This window comes from Falco rusticolus, chromosome 7, assembly GCF_015220075.1.
Source record: "Falco rusticolus isolate bFalRus1 chromosome 7, bFalRus1.pri, whole genome shotgun sequence".
NCBI lineage: Eukaryota > Metazoa > Chordata > Aves > Falconiformes > Falconidae > Falco > Falco rusticolus.
Window position 1 is genome coordinate 15,212,950 of NC_051193.1, and position 23,743 is coordinate 15,236,692.

General features: G+C 40.3%; 1 protein-coding gene across 4 annotated transcripts in view; it reads left to right on the forward strand.

The window, feature by feature from the left end:
- The window catches only part of FBN1 (fibrillin 1), a 157,632-nt gene that overhangs the window by 128,276 nt on the left and 5,613 nt on the right, over positions 1–23,743 (forward strand). For 2 of the 4 annotated variants that reach the window (XM_037395159.1, XM_037395160.1), the window contains exons 44-63: positions 5–130; positions 1,226–1,348; positions 4,415–4,540; positions 5,325–5,441; positions 5,854–5,982; positions 6,454–6,573; positions 7,009–7,134; positions 9,122–9,271; positions 11,671–11,736; positions 12,475–12,591; positions 12,957–13,076; positions 14,684–14,806; positions 15,231–15,362; positions 15,986–16,111; positions 16,667–16,873; positions 17,480–17,605; positions 17,820–17,942; positions 18,937–19,053; positions 19,842–19,970; positions 20,827–20,946. In XM_037395159.1, the coding sequence (XP_037251056.1) occupies positions 5–130; positions 1,226–1,348; positions 4,415–4,540; positions 5,325–5,441; positions 5,854–5,982; positions 6,454–6,573; positions 7,009–7,134; positions 9,122–9,271; positions 11,671–11,736; positions 12,475–12,591; positions 12,957–13,076; positions 14,684–14,806; positions 15,231–15,362; positions 15,986–16,111; positions 16,667–16,873; positions 17,480–17,605; positions 17,820–17,942; positions 18,937–19,053; positions 19,842–19,970; positions 20,827–20,946 (2,523 nt within the window). Of the gene's footprint in view, positions 1–4; positions 131–1,225; positions 1,349–4,414; positions 4,541–5,324; positions 5,442–5,853; positions 5,983–6,453; positions 6,574–7,008; positions 7,135–9,121; positions 9,272–11,670; positions 11,737–12,474; positions 12,592–12,956; positions 13,077–14,683; positions 14,807–15,230; positions 15,363–15,985; positions 16,112–16,498; positions 16,563–16,666; positions 16,874–17,479; positions 17,606–17,819; positions 17,943–18,936; positions 19,054–19,841; positions 19,971–20,826; positions 20,947–23,743 lie in introns of those variants that run through there. The other 2 variants (XR_005105389.1, XM_037395161.1) reach the window with 2 other exon arrangements.

Here is a 23,743-nt window from a genome sequence, read left to right on the forward strand (position 1 = left end):
GCAGATATTGATGAATGCAGAGAGATTCCTGGAGTGTGTGAAAATGGGATCTGTATAAACATGGTTGGCAGCTTCCGATGCGAGTGTCCTGTGGGGTTCTTCTACAATGACAAGCTACTGATCTGCGAAGGTAGAGTGCTGATCTCATTCAGAGAAACAGGCCTTCACCACCTGGCGACTCAGACACTGGCAAATCTGATATACTTGCAAATCATCCTCAATGAGGGGAAAATACCGGTATCATTGTCATAAGTCTGTGTCAATTCAGACGTTTTGAATTCTTTTGCATAGAAAATACCAGATTTTCCATCAGACAATCTGAGGCCTTGAAGGAGCGTGAGTCAGCAGTCATGGGAAGAAACAATGTTTTTCAGATTTGACAGTAAAGCCAAGAAAAGAGTAGTAGTTTTGAGTCAGATCATGAGCACATTTTTTTTTAATTCCAACCAAGATATTTTTTTGTAATGGAACAAAGATTTCTGTAAATAATATAAACACATGATCATTTTTTCCCCAATCTAAACATTTCCTAACATTGTATTAGTCAGTTTAATGGAGAAACCAAAGATGGCAGTATGAATTGATTTAATTCTCCGGTGTGGGTTATGCCTGCTGACAGCATGGTGCTGCGCTGCAAGCAAGGTATTGAGACCTTTAAATAAAAGCATCTTCCGTATGTTGCTTCTAACTGAAACAGTTACATTCCTAAGGAAATAAAGTTCTATTTTTTTGCAGCCACGTAAGTAAGGAAAATTGGACAAAAAATTTTGCCTAAAATTTTTTGGTGGTGTTTACACTGAAAGCTACTAATATCCTATAGGGATCTCAAGGATCTCCCTTAATCATAACAGAGCATCATAGTCTCCAGTGGAGATCTGTGCAGACAGAGCAGCTTACTTTTTCTGATCACAGTCTTAAGACTGAAATCCACCCAAGTGAAGTGTTGCAACAGGCTTTTCATGGGCCTTTCAACACCTTCAGGAAACCATGGTATAAATTCTCTAAATAGGAGTGTATTTTACAAATGGACCATGTGGGTTTGGGATCATTTCAGGAGATACCTAATGTGACCAAAAATCTACTTTCATCAATACATTTATTTTTTCAGGATTAGAAAGAAATTCCTCTGTTTGCGTAAGATAATACTCTTTATGCTAAAAACAAAGTCAGTTTCTTTCTAGTGCCAGCTTACCATAACAATCAAATTCCCTTTTTGTATTGACAGATATTGATGAATGCCAAAATGGACCAGTGTGTCAGCAAAATGCAGAATGTGTCAACACAGCTGGTAGCTACCGTTGTGACTGTAAACCTGGCTACAGGTTCACATCAACTGGCCGCTGCACTGGTGAGTCCTTCTGGCTTGTTTGTGTGAGGCTCTGCAAAAAGTAGTAGATTTTTAAAAGAAGACTAAAAAAGCATAACTTTTCTTCAGAAAGATGGTATACCAGGACATGACCTGGGCTCCAAGAACCCTCTTCTTAAAGCCTTTTAAGGCATCCCATAAACACTCTGGTCATTCCTGGAAGATTAGGGGGCCCATCCCACAGAAGCATAAATGAGAGTTAATCACCTGAGTAGATGTTTGTCTTCCATTTTAACCCACCAGCCACTGGCAAATATTTTTCTTTAGCCTGTGTTGTGTCTAGGCAGACCAGTTGATTCACTACCTTTTGACTAACTATTTTCTGATGCTAAAAATTCAGTTGCAGTCCTGACAGGGACCTTCCTCTACATAAATTCTTTGATTTTAATTTTAATTCGCTGTTTAATTTAATTTTAAGATTTGTTTTAGCAATTTATTTGCCACTTGTGTTTTTACAAATAGCTCACTGCTTGCTGGGGTCTCTGCTGATAACATGAACTTATCTGCTAGCCCATATGCACTAACTAACTTAAAAAGCTTATTGTTAAACTTCCTAACTTTTATGTGGATTTGAACAAGCCTCTGAACATTATTTTTAAATACTGAGTGGGACTGCAGTTCTCTAATCTATGTGCTTTTTCTTATAATATCGTAGTCCAGAGGGGCATTCATGTTATCTTGATTACTTGAAGAATCACAGAGATTTTTTTAAAGACTGCTGTGGGCCAAGCAGCTGTAAATATTATATACATTTCTGAGCAAAATAATAATTACAACGGAAACTGGTAACATTTTCCTTGGGTTTTTGCTTCTGAGTACTTGAGTTTTAGGAAGTGTACTTTTCCCTACAGTGCAGTTTTCCATTGTTTCATGTGACCCTTAAGGGAAAAGGGTGTAGGGACAACCAGAACGCTACTATGAGAACTAAAACTTTGTTTTGTTAAGCTATGCAGTGCCACATGTAAATATTCAATATGTTCTAATGTAATTGTTGTTGTTATGGGTTCGTTACAGCAGTACAGGAAGAGCCAGGGAAGGTTCTGATATGGGTTACAATACCAGACATGAATTGGCACCAACAGTAATACTTCCCTGTATTTTGCTCTTATTTTATATTTAGTGAAAATAAAGTTACACAATTAGAGTCAAAATAAAAGCAGTTGATAAAATACTTGATTCAGCAAAGGGAGGAAATTTCCAACAGCTCTGCTGAGAGCAAAGAGTGCTGAGCATCTTGCTGTATTGGATCAGTCATGCTACCACATGGAAAATGATGATATCCCAGTAGTTTATTGAATCAAAACTGATGTATCACAGCCACTTTTACTATGAGTACTGCATGTATCTTACTGTGAAAATACCATTCTACTGGTGCTATCTATTGTGGTATAATAAATAATTTTTCATATAAACTCATTTTGGCACTTAATTTTGCCTCCCAATTTTTTAACAAGTTACAGTGTTCTCTGTTTATCCCAAAAGAAGTGACTTTTCCCTGGGATTTTAATTCACTATTCATTTGCCCATACAGCAGCAAAGAGAGAATCACAATTTTTCTTTCATCTCTGCTCTCCTGAGCTGTGAAGGTTAAGAGTTCTTAAGAAGCACATTATCCAGCACTGGTTTCCGTTCTGCCTTCTTTAGACTCTAATTAGCAGCAGTATCATTAATAGCATTGGGAGAGCTTGGTCCTCAGTGAACAGACATCCAAAATTACTTGCGGCCCCAGCTGATGCATGGTAATCCTGGGGATGGGGGCAATCAAAATTGTCCATATGCCAGCTAGAGTGTAGAGAAGTGGCAGCAGAGGCAGGGAGACAAGATGTAATACATTAATTTCTTTGCAATTAGGAACTACTTGACTCTTAGTTTTGCAGTGACCTGGGGGTGGTTTGGTAAGAAACTGCAGTCGCTTTGCTTAGGTTGCATTTAAAAAGAAAATTAATGAATGCTAAAATCTAATCGATTCTAATGCAAGCTTATGGCAGCACCTCAGTTCTCGTTTTTGGAGCTGCTGCAGACAGAGTGTCAGGAAGCATATTGAATGAAACCAGCTCTTGTTGGTGATGAGGTCAACAGAAGGGCGTCATTTGATTCATGTTTCTGATTTGTCATGGGGGAAAAAAATGTGCTGGACAGCAAACATTCCATTCTTCAAAATTTTGTTTCATTCACTATTGATAGGATCCTGAATTCTGCCTGAAAGCATTGATAACAAGAGTAGCAGGAGGCAGTCAGCTGTTGGACAAGTGTGATGGATGCCCTGCGATTGTCAGGCAGCATAGCACATGCTGGCAGGATAGCTTTCCCTTTCCCTAGCGCTCCCTGCAGAATTATGCAGTTGGGTGTTTGCTGCTGTTGGCGAAGTATTTTCAGACTCCATATAGCAGTAATTCTTCTTGCTGACTGAGCTTTGTCTGGTTTACAGGATCATCACATTGCATGAGGCATGGATGCTACAACACATATGTATACATGTCCCATTTTATCACTGCATAATGAGTAGATAAATCTACAATGCATTTTATCTCTCTGTAAGCTGAGTGAGAAAAGTGCGGGATTCATCTCCCTTTCTGTTTTGTATGATTTCTGTGAGTTAATCAAGCAATTTGTGCTATAATCAAGCATAGCTAAAAGCAAGTAGCGGCTTTCATGAGAAGAATAGAAACTGTGATTTATATGTGGCTTTTGTATCTGTTGCAGTCAATGTAGAGCACTCAGAAATCTCCCTATACAATTTCATGTCGGTAATTCTACTTTTCAAAATCCAGGCGATATGCTTTTCCCTGTAGCAAGAATTTGTGTTCGGTAAATACCATTTTTACGCTAGGTTTTTTTCAGCTCCACAGATATTGAAGAGGGTAATTTACAAGCAAACAGCCCCTTTTCTGACATTTACTTAGTAATAGTTTCATCATTAATAAATTAAAAATAAGATTTTAAATTAGGGCTGTGCACTGGATTCTGACTGTCATGGTTGCTGCTAATACATCTTTCCAGCCCTGCAGTTTCGAAGCCTTAACTTTCATGGTACCTTTGTGTTTTCAGATCGGAATGAATGTCAAGAAATTCCCAACATCTGCAGCCACGGGCAGTGTATTGATACTGTTGGAAGTTTCTACTGCATTTGTCACAATGGATTCAAGACCAATGATGACAGAACAATGTGTATAGGCAAGTATATCAAATTAAGCTGTACTTAGACTTCCATTGAGATAGTTATGAAGCCTATCCTCTTTGTCATAGGTGTTGCATAGGTCTCATAGAACTGAGATTGTGAGCCATTTACCACCAGGCAAAGGTGCAAAACCACCATAGCTGGCAATTAGAGATGATAACAAGTTGATAATGAATGAAGAACATCTCATTAAAGTGAACCTTTAAAAAAATATAGCCTGTCTAATAAACTGCTAATACTGTTGTTTTTCAGGAAAATGTTCTATTCTTAGAATTTTCTGAAGCATCTTGTCTGATTTATTACTTTAGGCAAGAAATTTAGTAGATGAATATTGCAATGCAGCAATCGTACACAGCCTGCTTGTTAACAGACTAAGTGAAGGGTGTACTTCTTGCCAGAGAAGTGCCCTTTTCAGAAACAGAGTCATCTTAATAAAGAAGGAGATTCTGTGTTTAACCCATTTGCAGCTGTTAGTGTGGTGTCTGCTGTCTGAGCAAGATGAGATTTCAGAACATTTATGATAAAGATAGCTTAGATATCCTTTGGGAAGGGTGAGATGGGAGCCACAGTAAGATAAATGATTGTTGGACCCTTGATTATTTTTGTAGGTGTTGATATCAAGTGTATAAACCTACGTAAAATCGTCTTTTGGGGACAAACAATTCTTCTGTTCAGTCTGTTGGCAGTGGATTATTTCTTTTGCCTGCAGGATAGCTGAAGACTTTCCTTTCCCCATCAGTGATTAAAACTCTTGCTGCTTATTTTATTTCTGCTTTGTAGATATTAACGAGTGTGAGAGAGATGCCTGCGGCAACGGAACCTGCAGAAACACCATTGGCTCTTTCAACTGCCGCTGCAATTTGGGGTTCATCCTCTCACACAACAATGACTGCATAGGTAAGGAGTGCTGAGACCAGTTACGTGTTTCTAAGACTTTCTACTTCTAATGAATGTACAGTTAGTACCATCTTCTCCATTGAGTTAGGGTCACACCTTTCATGGTCTGCATGATTAAAGACAAAAAACAATTTCTTAGTCTGAAGAGGCTTCTTTGATTATGCACTCCATACTTTTCTATAGCCCCTTAAATGTTTGCATGTGATATGTGCCACTCTGATTTTTTTACTCTTGCTTTGACAATTTTACAGCATAGATCAATAGTGGTATTTTCCCCTCACTTGCTTTTGAAGCAGAGGATATTTATGTACTATCAGTTATTGTACCAATGTAGTGGAAACAGAAGTCTCACCTTCCCAATTTCACTTGTTGCAGGTGTTCCTTTTATCTCTTACAATGTTATTTTTCTTAGATGTGGACGAGTGTGCAAGTGGAAACGGAATGCTCTGCAGGAATGGTCAGTGTGTGAACACGATTGGGTCCTTCCAGTGTCTTTGCAATGATGGCTATGAGGTGGCTCTGGATGGAAGGACTTGTATTGGTGAGTGCTTTCTTTTAGGGCAGAACGAAACATGCAGCAAACCTTGAGGAGATACTTTTAGTCAGGGGTCCTCAAACTTTTTAACCAGGGGGCCGGCGCGCAGATGAAGTGGCAGGCAGTCATCTGCGGCTGCTCGGTTTCCCCCCCCAAACCCCCGGCAGGGGGGTTGGGGGTTCTGTAAATACCAGGGGCTGGATTGAGGACCCTGGGGGGCCCTGTCCAGCCCGTGGGCTGTAGTTTGAGGATTCCTGCTCTTAGTAAACAGTATAAGAGATCAGAGAGAAATGTCACACTGTCATCATTGTACCTAGCAGAAGAAAACAATGCCAATAGGATGAGAAGAGGGCTCTTTTCTTGCTCCTGGGAAGTTCCACTGTCAGTTTGATGGAATCAAAATTAAAGCAGGCTCAGCCACAGATTTATTGAGATAACAGCAATTATCTCAAGTAAATTGTCTTTCTTTTCTTTTAGATGTCAATGAGTGCGCACTGGATCCTGGAAAATGCTCACCAGGCACATGTCAGAACTTGGATGGGTCGTTCAGATGTATCTGTCCTCCTGGATATGTCCTGCAGAATGACAAATGTGAAGGTGTGTACAGAACAACCCTCCTTCTGCCTCTGTCCTAGCTACTCACAGTTGTTACCACTTTCCTCTGCATCTAAATGGTGAGTAATGTTTAGTCTTTTGTGGCAGTGTACAGTTCTGAACTGTAGCCACTGGTAAGTCACTTCCCAGAAGTCTCACCAAGTTTTGTTTGAACCAGAACTACCTGATCTGATCCCAAGAAAAATCTAATCCCAGGCTGTTTGGTTGATGGTACTTTGCTGGGGTTTGCCTACTGCATGAGGATTTAAAAACTAACCCTAGATTTTGCACCTGGATTTCTTGTTCCTCTTTCTGTCTCTTCCTTTTTGTTTTTCAAATCTGTTAGATATCAGTGATGATGTAAGGTTACATTTTATGTAGTACAGCTGCCAGTGCAAACATTTTTATTTCTCACCTCTTTAATTGCTTTTCTTACAGACATTGATGAGTGTGTGGAACAGCCAGAAATTTGTGCCCTGGGCACATGCAGCAACACTCCAGGCAGTTTCAAATGTCTGTGTCCAGAAGGGTTTGTGTTGTCTTCCACAGGGAGGCGATGCCAAGGTAAGTTCATTCCTGTTTTCTGGCATTTCGGAATTTGTTTACTGTCTTATAAAAACCTTATTCCTGCCTGTTTCTAATATAACAAGGAGGCTCTGGACTCAAACAGTGTTTTTCACAAGGAAAACGTGATAGTTCTGTAGCTGGGGCCAGGTTCTGTCTTGCCCTAACATCTGTTTGTCATTAAAGGAAGCATTGCAATAAAAGGGGCAAAGATAATGTTAAATGCACCAGGTTAAGCGAGGAAATTATGTTGTCCTGTAGCCCTTTCTTGCACCCCTGGAAGAAATGTTGAGGGTACCTGGACTCTGTATAGACTCTGATATGTCTGACACGGAGATGGAGCACGAATGCAGGCAGGCAACTACTGCAGTGCAGTGCTAATGGCAGCATTTCCAGCAATAAAGTTGTTCTTAGCACTTATCAAATTCACCATAACACTTGTTATATGCTATTCTTCTCCACAAATGTGTGGGTGGGTAAAAGATCAATGGAAAAAAATTGCAGTGTTGTGGGGACAATAAGCACCCACCTACTTAGAAAAGTCTGAAGCGTCTTTTGGCTTCTAAATTACCACTTACACTGTTCAGAGCCTAAACATGGGCACTAAGACAGAGATCAGATGCTAAAAGCCGAAGATCTACTAATGAAAAGCCACAGGTTAGTTTGTTTTGTGGATAAAGAACAAGTACAGCAAATTAGAGAGTGAGATATTTTAAAAACTTTGGGAATTATTAAATAGATACATCATTAAATGTCCGATACGTAGTGTGCACAGTGGGAACCACTGACGAGTAAGACCTTTATAAGGACCTCTGTAGTTATGCTTGGCACAGAACGGTGATGCTTGTTGACACCATAGTGAGTTCTTCACAGTGGGCTAAATGAAACTGTGGTTTTGGTAAAAATGAATCCAACCTGCAGTAAACGTTCATCCAAGTCTTCAAACCACCATGCAATTTGGCACAGTTACTTTACTGAACTTCAAGAAGGCAGCACGGCTGTTGTGGCTGTGCTTTTGTAGCTCATATAAATGAAGTTTCTTCAGTCTGAGGGTGTTGTCCTCTTCAGGTAAGGAAAAAAATCATAACCCTTCCCCCAAGAAAACTATAAAAAAGAACGCAGCTTAATCTTCTCCTTTATGAAAACAGACCACTGTTTCACACGTAATGGCAGAAGAAAGTGCACACTTGTGTGTATGAACTTCAGGTGGGCTTCTCCCCATCCCGTGGAGAAGACTGGGGGTTTTTTTTCCAAGTATCTCAGGCCAAACAGAGTTTTGTTTAAAACTTCCCATTACCTAGGAATTTTGTAAAATCTGGATGTTGCCCAGCATTGATGCTGCAGCCGGAAAACTGGATGAGCAGCTGCTTCCACAACTGCCCTGTTGCTGTCCGCCTGCCAAGTCAGGGAGCTGCCAGCTCTCTGCCTGCTGGATGCTTGTGGTCTGTGATCTCAGCTCTGCTCCAGCATCCTGGTTATCCAGCTTAAGGGAGTAAAAAGTCACTGCGACAGTTTTCTTTATGTGTACCTCAGGGGAGAGGGAAGAAGGACAGTGCTATTGGAAATTGCCTCTCATTTTAACACTACATGGTATTATCATTACAAGTTGATTAAAATCTCTTGACTCAAGTGGTTCGTCCTAATAACGGAATACAAACAAGTCAAGCCAATATTCATTTTTTACAAAGAGGAGTGAGTCTAAGAGGGCAGTACAGCTTTTCCATCTCTGCTGGACAAAAGAGGAAAAGCCTTCCTTTTCCGTGACTGAAGTAGGGCACGATCCCATAGCTTTGCTGGACTGGGGTAAGGAGCTCCCCTCACTCTTCACATCTTCCCCAGAGACAATAATGGTCCTTCTTAATGCGCTCAAATGGAAGTTGGGTGTTTTATTGAGAGGGGCCTCCTGTAATTTTGCAATTAACAACTCTTAAGTGAAAACTGTGTCAAAGTCACCCCAACTGCTCATAACAAGTTTTTCTCTATGCAGATCTGAGAGTAAGTTACTGCTTTACCAAATTCGAAGATGGAAAATGTTCTGTGCCGAAGTCACGAAACCACTCCAAACAAGAGTGTTGTTGTGCCTTAAAGGGACAGGGATGGGGAGATCCCTGTGAACTCTGCCCAGAGGAAGCAGATGGTACGTTACTGACCAGGTTACCTTACTGTCATGATAACCTCAGAACTAAAAGAAGGTTGGGATTCTTATAAGAAGAAATTAGGAAAAATTATTTTCCAGAGGTGCTTAACCTCTGCTTAACAATTGTCATTGCAGTCTCAAAAAACATTTTTCTTGCATAGTCCAGTCACAAGCATATTCCTTGTTTGCTTTTAGGTTTGTTAGCATGATTAGGTGCCAAGTATTTTGCTCTGGAGGTGTCACATACAGAAAGCAGAAAGTAGTAAGTACGTCCTTGATAGGCTCTGAGTGGAAATACCTGCAAGACACAAATGGAATTCATCTGATTGTAAATAAGTGTAGGAAGGGGTACCATAAACATGAAATCTAATTTAAAAAACAACCAAACAAAAAAGCAAACAGACAAAAACCAACAGTGGAACTAGATGTACATCTGAATAACCCTGTTACATTTTGTGACTTCATTTTGTTATTAAAAAAAAATTATCTAATTTTGCAGTCTTATCAATACGAATGACTTGCAAAACCAGCATGGAATGACAAAACACAGGCCTTGAAGCCTCACTCACTGAACTGTTGCTAAAGGAACACTCTCCGTTGTTGGTATCTGTTGTAAGACTGAGTAACTGCGCATCGAGCAAGTCAACAGGCCTTTGTACCGTCATGGTACAACTTGCTGAACAGACTTTAATTCATGCTGACAAATGTGGTTAACAGCGTTACTGGTTTCAGCAATATATTAATACAGTTCATTTCATTAATAAGTCATGTAGATGTTTTGCAGACAATCCTCACAAAAGCCAAGGGAAGAAAAGAGAATCAGATGTGCCAGTTGCAATACTCCTCCTAGGCTTATTGCCTGTGCCTGTTTCATTACGTTGCTTGGAGCGTTTGAATCAAAGTCAGTTGGAAAAGCATGGTATACATCGCAGCATTTCCTTGAAGTGTCAGCACATATATTTTTCACAGTCCAAACTGTTTGCAAAGGATTATATCAAGGCCATTTTTCTCATCTTCTAAAAAAGAAATAGCTTTAACATATCTGAGTCTGGGAAATTTCTGTCTCAGCGTATCACAGATAGTGGAATTGATTCTTTTGGGGAAAAAAAAAATATTTCACGCATGGTCTCCATCGTATGCTATCTGAATGGAGGCTGGTAAGCTCAAGCACATGTGCCACCTGAGTCTCCTTCTGAAGGCTTGAGCAACAGGCGGGTTTTGTGCTGCCCAGCTGCGTAGGGCTGAGTTTCCCATTCAGAGCCTGGCAGTACGTCAAGACACTTTCTTACTTTCAGTGCAGGCGTGCAGCTACATTTAGTTCTATTTTGTTCAACCTCAGCAAAGATCAGCTAATGCAGTTCAACTAAAGAAAGGGTAACGTTTGTTATGTCTGACTGTATTATACTGCTGCACTCTAAACCTCTTTGCAGCCTACTGAATTTGCAAAAGAAAAAGTAAAATCTTGTCAAGGGTTCTGTGATGTTCTGAGCACGGTTAGTAGAGAATATGCTCAGCAGCATCTTGAGATGGTTAGAATTCCAGTCCTGTGTCCATCCATCTGCTCAAGATACAATTTAGAGGGGAGAGGTGGAAGCTTAGTTTCAGTTGCAAGGCTTGTATTTTTTGTGTGTGTGTGTCAGACCCAAAGTTAGAGGAGTTTGTGAAGCTGAAGGTCCTTTATAATGGTATTCATCCATATTGCATTTTGGTCCACCAGAATGGAAATCTAGGATTTCTTATTTATTCTATTGCCAAGAATATGTCAGATGAATTGCACAGATAAGGGAGTACATACTTCCTGTGACAAAAAATAGAGAATTTCTTGTTCTCAAAAGACTTGCATCATATTTACATCTTCAAAAGTCACACCAAAAACATGGTGGATTTGGAAACTGAGTGGTGACTTCATTCTAAGCTGAGCCCAGAAATTTTACTCTCAGTTTACCTATAATAAAATTATTACTTATTCTGTAACTAGAGATGGGCATGCTTTAAGGGCCATGGTGACTACAGATTAAATTGTGTCATCTTCAGAAAATTTAGGAAATGTTTCATTAACAACAAAAAAGAATGCTGTCACTAGTATTGATACTTCTAAAATGGAAGTACTGTATTTATTTGCTCCTTAAAGGAAAGTACATAATGTTAATTATTCACAGGATTTTACATATTTGCATACAGGAGATCAGATGAAATGTCAAGAGAGCATACATTTTTTACATGAGTGTAAGATTAAATTATAAGTTTATACATTAACATACTATATTTCTAGACCTGATCATGAGGAAGATGAATTGGTATCAGCGGTTACTTTTGTGGCTCATGAGTAATGCTGAATACCAAGATAGAATTTAACACATAGTTTGATTTTTTTACTTTTTTTTTTTTTTTTCTTACAGAGGCATTCAGACAGATTTGTCCATTTGGAATTGGCATCCTTGTTGGACCTGGTGATGCAAGACTGGGTAAGTGCCCACGCTGCACGATGCCGTTGTTGCATCAGTGTGCTGTCTTCTACCCGTAAGCCATTCTCCCTTTCAATAGAGAATAACGCCTCTGCAACTATTTCCAAAAGCCACGAATTGTGGAAACTTATATACAGATTTTTTTTTTTCCAATTATTCCTACCAAGTTTAAATTAAAGCTTGAATATCTCATATATCAGAAATAAACTTCTTTTAGAGTATTGTATTTGGCTTTTTAATTTATGCTGAGTAGACTTGCTAGGAAACTTGTGTAGGATCTAGAGAATGGATCACATAGCATGCTTGTCTTTTCTTATACAGTATATGTAGCCTGTTTACAGTAAATGGTTTTAATCCTCCAGAAGTGCAAACCACAGTTTCCCAGATCCCTTCAGTACGTTCTGTTCTCTCCCAAGACAAACAGCACTTCAGCCTCATTGGTAGAAGTTTTCATTTAAGGAGCACTGGATGACTACTGCTTTTCATATCTGCTACTCTCCCTGTGGTCCCAGAGAGGTTTTTTATCTGACGTGTAGAATCAGTTTCTTTTCTGCATCCTGAAAGCTGGCCTGCAAGAAAAATTCCGTACCCTCATCCTAATATATCAAAATTCAGATTTTAGTATTTTTTTGTGATTTTAGGAATATTTATTGCCAGAACAACACCTGTCCTTTGAAAGAAGTCTAAAACCACATGAAATCAGTTGCACTTACTGTGTTGTTTGTATTTCTGGTTAAGATGTGGATGAGTGCCTAGATCCAGATAACTGTAAATTTGGGCAGTGTATCAACACAGATGGGTCTTTCCGCTGTGAATGTCCGTATGGTTACATCCTACAAGGAGCTCAATGTGTAGGTAAGTACAGCTGTTTCATCTTCCATTTTAAAGAAACCCCTGCATTGCTAAGTATGGCATTAAGGAATAATGGGGTTATACTATTCTAATGTCGTGGAATCTCCATCCCCACTGGTGCTTAAAATCTGCCAGGGCAGAGCCTTAGCAATTGGCTCCAAGTTGGTCTTGCTGTGGCTGTTTGACCCAGAAAACCTTTATAGCTATCCCAAATTATGCTAGGAGTCTATGACTCTAAATCAGTAATTTAAATGAGGTCTTGGGTTTTGTATTTTTGTATTTTTTTGGTTGTACATCAGCAGTGTAGTTTTTATACCTTTTTAGTTGAGTGTAACCACGTAGTCTTGCCTTAATTTAACTGCTTGCAGATACTGATGAATGTGCTGTTGGAAACCCATGTGGAAATGGAACTTGCAGGAATGTGGTGGGAGGATTTGAATGCACCTGCGTTGAGGGATTTGAGCCTGGACCGATGATGACCTGTGAAGGTGAGACTCCATGTGTTAAGGACTGTCACTGTAGTTGTGTGCTGAAACAGTTTTCTGATTTTGGAAACAAGCGAGGGGCGTAAAGCAGCTGAAAAAGAGAAATACAGACATTTGGAACAATGCATCTTTATCTGAAATGGAAAAATAGGTTCCTTCTTCCTGTATGAAGGAGCCGTGGTAACTGTTTCTAACTGAAGGTTGGGTGAACAGGTTTTCAGGCAGTATCTGCAAAGGAACCGCCCAGAGAGGAGCATGTTTGGGTACGCTCTGTCCAGAACAGTTCCCAGAAATGCTGCTTATTGTGTGTATGGGTTTTGCTTACCGACTAGGGGACCCTTGGGTGAAGAAGGTCACTGTGGAGGATGAAAAGAGAAAACGGGCTGCTTGAGTTTGTTAGGGAACAAACCAGAAAATATAAATACAGTACTAGACATTTACCATGGTAACCCTAGGTTGAATATTTTTCATGCTTTGGTGTCTCATTTCAAAAATAAAAATTTGAAAATGCACAAAGAAGGGAGGAGTAAGGAAGATCAGAGTTATTGAAGAGACATGCAGAAAATTAATTGGACTAGAATTTTTCAGTGTGGAAAACTAAAGACATACGTGATTTCAATTTATAAAGCCACAAGTGGTAAAGGTACCAGAAGTAGAAGAAACATGTTAGACAGACCCAAGCAAACATTTTTATATGCATAGTACTTACTTAAGTTGTGAAGCTCTTTGCTGCAGAATGTTAGTGAGGCCACAAGTATAAACTGACCCAGAAGCAGATTGTACAAATTTGTGTGGGAACCTATCAGTGGAAATTAAGTTTGATAGTTTGGTTGTGGCTTTTGGCTGTGGAAGTCCTTAAAACTGAGAGGCTGTGTTAGGGGAAGGATCTCTGCATACATGGTATGGGGGTTTTAATACTCGTCTCCTCCTGTTTCAACCACAGAGAGGAGAATGTCCTAGGACATTTTGACACTCTCTTCTGACCTGACACAGCTGTTCTTAAATTATCTGCCACAATCTATTTGTTTGCAAGCCCATATAAAAGAATGCTTCTATTTTTGCATCAGCTTGCGTTAGTTTTATATACAGTTAGAGCTTCATTGACTTCCCTGTGGAATTTGGGTGAAAAGCTCAAATTGCAGAGGAGGAGTTAGCAGAGTGCATAAACATCGTTATACAGCAGTAATTACTCAAGTAGCCCAGAGTGTATGTAAATGCACTTCAAAATAGTGTTTCTAGTAAGGATATTGTTTTACGGAATTCATTTTATGAAGAAGCTGGAATTTAAAAAGGACCAATCATAAAAACTGACCCTAGGATACAGTTTGAACTGAGACGCTCTTTTGGCAGCATGGATTTTTTTCATTGGCTGCTTGCTGGTGAAGATACTGAAACTTCAGGTAGCTGTGCAAACATCCTGGCATGTCTCGGCCTGCTCTTATACAGAAATCCATAATGAGTAGAACCATTGGTCCCCAACTATTAAGATTTAGCCCTCAGTAACCTGGGATCTGTGGTATTGCTGTATCTAAACCATGCGCACTCAAGTTGGCTGAGTTTTACAAAAGCATGTTTCACTTCCCCCGTGGTCTTTGTCGCTCCAAATCCAGATGTCAATGAATGCATTCAGAACCCTCTGCTCTGTGCTTTCCGCTGCGTGAACACCTTTGGATCCTACGAATGCAAGTGCCCCGCAGGGTATGTTCTGCGAGAGGACCGGCGCATGTGCAGAGGTAAAGCTCCTACCAGACTCTCATGGTTGTGAGATAATGATTTCAAGTTCCTGCAAGGGTAGGGCTCTGACTCACTGCGCTATTGGGCCAGAGTTTTAATCCCAGGAAGTAACTGAGTCAGAAAGAATTTGGGATGAAATTCTGTGGTTTGCATTATGCAGTTGGTTGTATTAGACCTGTCCTGCCCATAAACTTACACATCTGCATAAAGTGAGGTCATATCAGATGATACAGTTTTGTCTTGCCCTGAAAATGGGCATTTGGGAGAAATCAATTTGCTTTAGGCTAGTATATCTTACGGTTAGTTTAGCACAATAAAAGCATGTATAGTTCGATTACGATTGAAATTCCAAAGTCAGAATTTACTATTGTGAATTTTCAGGATTGTCTGTCTGTGTAATGAAGTCTAAACCTTGTGTTTTAGATCAGAATGAGTGTGAAGAAGGAATTCACGACTGTGACTCAAAACAGATGGAGTGCAAAAACCTAATTGGCACCTATATGTGTATCTGTGGACCAGGTTATCAGCGCAGACCAGATGGGGAAGGCTGTATAGGTAAGTGACACTGAAGCGTTGAAGCTCTTGAAACACACAGCTCCTCAGCAGAGCAGAAAATTTTGGATTTAACAAAGTGTTGAGGAACTCAGGGGAAGAATTACACAACTACCTGTATAACGGATCTACCAGTGCTATACGCACTGTGCTTTGCTGTTCAGGTGTGCACACATGTGGGCAGTAAGTAGAAAATCTGGATGTGGTTGTCTTTACAATCAGTTTGTACTGCTGCTGCTGAATTGCTCTTAACTGAGAAAAGCAGAGATTGGGCCCATTGCTGTGAGCTAGTTCATCTCTGTTAGCATGAATGAGAGCAGATCTGAATCATTTTTAAACTTTGGATGGCATTCAGAAGTGCAGCTGTAGTTATGAAAAATTTTGAAAACCAGTGAGGAATATATTGCAGAGAAAAATGTAGTAACAAAATATATGATATTGTGAGCTATATGGTATCTCTCCTCTGAAAACTGAAAAACTGAGGTTTTGTTTTAAAAAAAAAATGAAAAACTTATGCAAGTTTAACCAGACAGAATGCACAGCTTAAGAACTCCATACAGACTTCTCTAATGTGCATTAAGCCAGTAATGGACTTGATTTTTTGTCATACCATTTCAAAAACACAGATGAGAATGAATGTCAGACCAAACCTGGGATCTGCGAGAATGGTCGTTGTGTAAACACAGTGGGAAGTTACAGATGTGAATGCAACGAGGGATTCACGGCCAGTGACACCCAGAACGAATGCCTCGGTAAGTTGCACACTAACATCCCAATGAACTGTCGCTTTCATAGCAGAAATTGTGATTGGAATTAACCTTAGAAATATATAGTGAATAAACATGCTGTTGAATTTACATGCCTGCGGGAAGGGGCCTTTGTAAGTAGGTGCCCTGCTGCAAGTTCGTTCTTCCCATGCTGTCCCCGTGCCTGCTTCAGTCAGGCCGGTTGGGTTGACTCGCTGTGGAAGCTGACTATTTGGTGGTTTCAGTCAGCCAGGAATTGCTCTGCCTTATCTTTGGTCCTGATTTTCAGCCAATCCTTTTTCTCTGGGTTTAAACAGAAACATATTTTTATAAGCATAATGTAACTTGTCTTCCACCTTTTGCTAAATTTCCTGTCTTCTTTGTTTCCCTCAGACGTTGTGCTCTTTTTCTTACTGCTGGTAGTCTTTCACTCACAGTTCCACAGTCCCAGGGTGAAGTATGCCCTTTCTTTTATATTTCTGACTAAATTCATAATATCTCATTGACCCTCTGGAGGTCGTCACCATTAGGATTCTCTGTGATGCATAATTTGTTTTCCAGACAACAGGGAGGGCTACTGCTTCACTGAAGTCTTACAAAGTATGTGTCAAATTGGATCAAGCAACAGGAACTCTGTCACCAAGTCTGAATGCTGCTGTGATGGTGGCCGAGGCTGGGGGCAAAACTGCGAGGTCTGCCCCTTCCCAGGCACTGTGGCTTTCAAGAAACTTTGCCCTCATGGCCGAGGATACATGTCTAACGGAGCAGGTACTGACTCTTCTATTAAAGGCTCTCTTACACAATGCCAAATTAAGTGATAAATTATAAACTCGCTTCTTGCATACTTGAACACTGTGAGGTCCTAAATGGTTTTGGATATCAGTCAAAATTTTCGGAGAGTTCTCATGTTGAGAGAGTACAGACCTCGGGGAGGAGGGTGCATAGCCAAAGGCCCGGGATGACGAGGCATCCATGCCAACTTGGCAGATACTTATTTTGCATGCTGGTTGATTGACATGTGCTCGAATGGGAATTTGCACTCTCAACATTTGAGCGTGTTGTAGGTAGTGATTAAGAGCTATTTGTGTACATGAAAGCAAAGTGTTGTTTGATTTATGGAGGCTAATATATGATCAGCTCCAGTTGTTCACTTCCACTTAAGACTCATTCGTTGCATTTGAAAGTTAGATTAATGTACCATTCCGTATTTTTCCACTTATTACTTCTCCTTAATCTGTGCAATATTTCATTATTTTATGTAATTTTTTTTTGTTCTATGTAGGGTGTAGGATTTTTGTCAGGTCACAAGAATCTATTGAAGCTGTATAAATTCAGTTCTTGTTCCATTGTGAACTAACTCTCATTTAATTGCAGATATTGACGAGTGCAAGGTTATTCATGATGTCTGTCGTAATGGGGAATGCATCAATGAGAGAGGATCTTACCGTTGTCATTGCAACCTTGGCTATACTACAGATATAACCGGCACTATTTGCATAGGTATATTTCTCAGTACAGTGTATGTATATAAAGTTTGTTACTAAGAGATGACTTGAAGAAGGAAATACAAAGATTTTGAAAAATTAGAAAATAAAATTTCATTCATTAGAATGCTTTGGGGATTTTTATTTCCTTCTGATATCTCCTGAGCATTTTGAAAAACATTTATCACAAATCTTAGTTATCAACACTAAGTATCTGATTTTGCTTCTAGATCTGAATGAATGTAATGAGTCCCCAAAACCTTGCAATTTCATCTGCAAGAACACAGAGGGGAGCTTCCAGTGTTCGTGTCCAAAAGGGTACATCCTGCAAGAGGATGGGAGAAGCTGCAAAGGTAAAAATCAAGGAACTAATTTACTGCAGAAACTCAGTGTTTCACAGGCGAATACCAATCCAAGGACATGCAAATGATATAAATCTGACCCCTTGATTCATGCAATTATTTCCACTAAAGACAGTAGAAGTGTCCTGCACAGGATGGAGCTGGTGTTCCAGTAAGTTCTTTCATAATCTGGATGAACAGTAGATCCTCAGGAATTTCTGCAGGCTGATGGCAGCTAATCTTAAAAGACTTTGTAACCGATAGTATATATGATCAGTCTTATTTTTGTAAGCATGTTGATTTATAAATTCAGTGATAAATTTATCTTAATGGATGCAAAGATGAGCATGGCAGGGCATTGTCCAGCATCACCAGAGTTTTAACCTACCACCTCTGCAGCATGCTGAATGTTGTGAAAGGAGTGGTTAGGCCAGGTCGCTTAAAGAAAAAGTGGTTAGGTCAGGTCATTTTCACCCGGAGAAGGGAGGGAAGCACACCATACACTGAATATCGGACAGCAGTGCAGGAGAGACTTTGAAGTGTTCATTATAATTTCATTTATTTATGTATCTTGGTGAAACTGCACAAGTTAGAGCAGCAGTTCCAAACTTGGCATGGGAAATAGCAGTGGACTTTGTCATTGGAGTAACAGCCTGCTTCAGTGCAATACCATTTTGCAGTCTGCCACTACTTCTCATGAAGATGGTGACTCTCTGTTTATTGGCTGTGGTAAGAACAGGCATTTATTATGCAACAGTGCCTTGCAGACAGAGAGAGTGGTGTCTGTAATCCAGCATCAGCATGGACACAAGTGTAGCTCCAAAGGCCCATTCATTACACATGGGCTTTGTGTGACAGGAGCAGGAAGCCAGCGTGGAGAATGAGACATAGATTCAAAAGGTTTTATTTGATACATTATTTATTTGCAGTCACTTCTAAGTCCAGCTGAACTGTCAGATCCTACACAGGGAACATAACTGAAAGACCTTTTCTTGGGTTTTTTTAGATCTTGATGAATGTGCAACAAAGCAGCATAACTGCCAGTTCCTTTGCGTCAACACTATTGGGGGTTTCACTTGTAAATGTCCTCCTGGATTCACTCAGCACCATACAGCCTGCATTGGTAAGTGATGTGGGAATATAGATGTGGATTTGGGATTTGTTACTGACGCTTATTGCAGAAGAAAAGTAGCAAGTAGGTGAAATCAGGTTCCTGAGAAACCAAATGGAAGCATAGGCCAGGTTCTGATCCCAGTCGTACCAGTACAGAAGATGCAAAGAGGTCCTCCCTCCTACATTCCCTTGTTTTCATAATCTGTCTTCGAATTTTGCACTTGCAAGAACCAGACTATAAAAGCACCAGATTATAATTCTTGCCTTACCCTTTCTTACCCAGTGAGCAAAAAAATGTTACATTTCTGTTCTTGTAGCTCATTGCAGGACCCACATTAGAGATTATGGCAAGGCTTCTTGAAACAATAAGCATGAAACGTACATTTCTGCAGTTGTCCTATAATGCATACACATTATGTCTCTGAAAATGTTAAAGAAAACCACTTAATGCAAAACACTCTTTCTTCTCTGCAAGCTGGATATTGCTTGTGGCAGTCTGGTAATCCTGTGGTATTGGTGTGAATTTGGGGGTGTTTGAAGACTAGGACATCAAACTCCATATTCTTGGTGAAGAAAAGGAGTTTCCCTTCCCGTAGCTGTTGTTAGTATTTTCGAATTAGAAAGGAGGTGATGTCAGCTCTCCTGTCGTGCAAAGTGAAGAATGGAGAGGGCGGTAAGACAGCTACGTTAGTGATGTTTCTTTACCTCTTGTCACAAACTGTTCATTGTTAGCGTTGCTAAATGATCATCTTCACAACAAGGAATAAAAAATAACACTCAGGCTTTGGTTTCCTTCAGATAATAATGAGTGTGCCACTGAAATCAATTTATGTGGGGCAAAGGGCATTTGCCAGAATACACCAGGAAGTTTTGTTTGTGAGTGTCAACGTGGATTCTCACTGGATCAAACTGGGCTTAGCTGTGAAGGTAGGTACAACACCCAGTACGTTTAACGCGGCCTTCTCTTGCTTTCCTTCATCTTCTGTCAGCCATACTGTCATCCAGGGAGGGACCTATGGAGTAAGCACTGAAACCGATGGAGTAAGCATGTGTAGATCAAACGAGAGCAGAGTATGGAAGTTTAGCAACAAGGCTGTATTTCTCTCCATGGACCTGAATAAACAGATGTATTGCGGGATGCTAAAGGGCTGGACAGACGTTTTCTGAGAAGATGTCAGATTAGCCTGGAATGTTTTAATTTAAGCATTGTAAGTTCAGCAGACTTCTGTTGAATCCTGTGTGGATTTCTGAGGGACTCAGCAAGGACAGGAAGTCTTGCATCTTCAAGGTGACCTGCTAAAGAGAGAGTTCAAGGGCTTCAGACTTCATTCCTCTGGGTCCCTAGAGCCTCTAGAGCCGCCTTCTGGGATACAGTTTGGTTTGCTTTGAAAAGAGGTATTCTGGGATTCCTGGGTTGTATGCTTGGGTAAAAGCAAGGGACTTTCTGCTGTAGAGCTGGGAGCCTTAGGAAAGCCTTGGGGGTCCCATATACAAATGGCTTTCTGTTGTCTGCTCCATGGCAGAATGCAAAAACTCTGAAAACTGTGGCTGAATTTGAGCTTTCAGTGGTTTTCAGTCCAAAGTTACTTGCTGTGGAGCCAGAAATCCAAACCTGAAAGGCATGAAGTAGTCTGCCAGCACTGGTCAGGTTTTTGGGAGATCCTGAAATATGCTTCTCTCTATATGATATATTAATATATATGACTATTTGTAACATACTTTTCAAATACAGCATAATTTGAGCTGCTCTTCCAAAACTCAAGAGTGTATGTCACCTTTTTAGATGTTGATGAATGTGATGGAAACCACCGGTGTCAGCATGGCTGCCAAAATATAATTGGAGGATACAGGTGTAGCTGCCCACAAGGATATCTCCAGCATTACCAATGGAACCAATGTGTTGGTAAGTCACTTTTTAAAATGCATACATTAAAATGTGTGTTACCTTTGTTAGCAGCAAGAAGTGAGGGGCAATGGTGCAGTTTGCTGTATTTTCTTCTTCCGACTACAGTAAGTTCAGTGGAGTTTCATTACAAATGTGTGCTCCTGTGAAAGGTGGAGCAGATATGAAGCGCCCAGTAGCCTGTGTCCTGGTTTGACAAGTGTTCAAGCACAAAATTATCACTGAGGGTGCTAGAAGTTGTATTGACTTTGAGGGAACTTTGTGTTACTCGTGTATTTTGTAGTCTGAACAAAGGAAGCATTACTCAGCCGTGCCACAGTCGCTGCTCAGACACAGGTCCTCTCTGAGAACTGATGGTGGGTTGAACCTGGCAGACTCAGGACTACAAGTTTGGATTGTTAAATTGTAAATTAAATTTCTGGCCCAAAGCATATAAAAATTATATTAAAATCCTACTTGATCTGTGCTTTTATCATTCTTACAGTATCTACAGGAAGGCTGCTGTACAGAATTAACCATTTGTCATATCTCAGCAGAGCTGCTGCTGTCTGTCTAAAGATGCTTCCTTGCAGCTTTGGTATACAGATTATAACAAGGACTTACAGGATAATTCTAGTTACAAATAACAAATGCAAGTGCTCTTTATTTATGTTAAGTAAATACACTGGTGAACAAAAATGCTTATTTCTTCCCTATTTAAACTTTAGTTCTATCCCATGTCTCTGAGCCCTCGTAGATGGGGCTGCATGTACAAAGCATTGATGCTGGATATGACTCGAGCAGACAGGACTGGGTCCTCTGCAGAAGTCATGGGAAAGGTCTGCGTACGTTTCAGCAGTGTAGCACATAGCATATTCAAAGAGAAACATGAATATTTTTTCCTCTAGTGACAGTTACATGCATTTTTAGTCACATTTAATGGGCTTCATACAAGCTAGTCTTGTGTGGATACCGGAGATGTGTTTGATGACCTCTTTGAGAACAAAGTTATGAGAACATAACTCTTTGTTTGACTTTCTTTGCTTTCAGAGACATAAAAATGCCTTTGCTTGTTATCATTGTGGTGCTCTAGGGAGGTCTTTGCTTTTAATTATGCTTACTGAACCTCCTGACATTTTATGTGGTCCTTGCTGTGACATTTACTTGCTTGTGCTCCAGTACTCTATGCCTGTAATATGCAAGAGAACAAGGAGGGAGGGCAACTATACGGTGGGTTTGAATATTAATTAAAGTAGCCGAGGTTAGGGGTACATTAGAATTTAATCTGCAGTAAGGTAAAATAAAAACCAAAACAAAACCCCAAACAAACAGCACTTCATGTCTGGCTGCCGGATGACATTGTAGAATCTGAAAAAGTGCAGCACTCAGTTTTATGAAACATCTTGGCTGTTTCCAAGTCTTTCTGGGTGATAGCTTTTAACGAAGTGTATTTCCAAACCAGGTGTACACTGTTACTCCAGCATGTGAGCCCATTGACTACTGTATCAATTTGATACAGGGAAAATCAGTTTCAAAATCCACAGTCACTGATAATTCCCCAACTGAAAGAAAGGATTCAACCTTGACACCACAGATACTGATCACCAGAAACTCCACTAGGGAATATCCTAGCACTTACACCTTCTTGGACATGGGGTAGTCCAGGCAGAAACCCAGAAATGCAGGGAAGGAGGCTTGGCTTCCTCCGTCCTCATGGCATCTCTCTTTCCTGCTGAAGCTGAGCGTGACAGAGCTGTGTGTTGCAGAGCACAGGAAAGCAAGGCTGGTGCCTGACAGCACAGCTCACACAGAATCCGAAGCTCTTGTAACTGGTTTTTTTCATTTTTCTTCATAATTTTTCTTCCAGCAATCACCCGAAGTATAGAAACTAAGCTCACTAGTGTCCACACTCTTGCTGCTGTGGAGCAAGGCGAAGTGAGCATATGTCATCTTGGTTCAGTAATTTTCTGTGGCCCAGACATGCATTTATGATGTTTACGTAATTGCAGTGTTAGGTATGACAAATACTGAAACGTTGCTCTAAGTTAATGGCAAAACTCCTGCAGGCTTTGGTAACACAGAATTCAGCCCCAGGTTTTAATACTTTGTGGTATCCACATGTTCAGCTTGTAACATCTGTAACTGTATATGCTTAAGATACTTATCTAGATCTCCTGGGCGTACCACAGGGGAAGAATCCATGTAATAGGTTTTTCCGTGACAATTCCTTCATATTCCTTGGCAGCCCCAACTCTGCAAACAGTTTGTGTCTTTTTTAGCTTATTTAATGAAGCGTTCAGGGACTTTTGATGTTGCTGCAACACATATTTAGATAATCACTGAAGAATGCTTTGGTTCCTCCCATGTCTTCTGTGTGTGACTGCATCCCCTGCCCAGCCAATTCTGTAGTGCACCATGCTGTAAATCAGGCTGCAAGAAGCAAAGACATTGCTTTTAAACAAAGAACAAACAGCCACATTGTTTGGAAAAAGACAATAATGCTGTGAATTAGTACTTATTCTCCTGTAACCTGGATGCTTAGGTCAGAGATGCTGCTCTGTGCTTTGCATTTTATCCATACAGTGTCCAGATGGCATTTCCTACACATGGGCACACACACGCAATGCACATATGCAGTTGCTTTATCACAGAAAATGGGGAACAATAGCATTCGGAACTTTTCAAAGCAATTTGCCACATCAGACAAAAAAATGCAGAGCAGCTACATTAAAAAAACTACCCATTTACAGTAAGTAAGCCTGAACTGACCCCGAACTCCTACAGTGCCTCACTTGGGAAGTTTGGAAAAGGGCTGGCT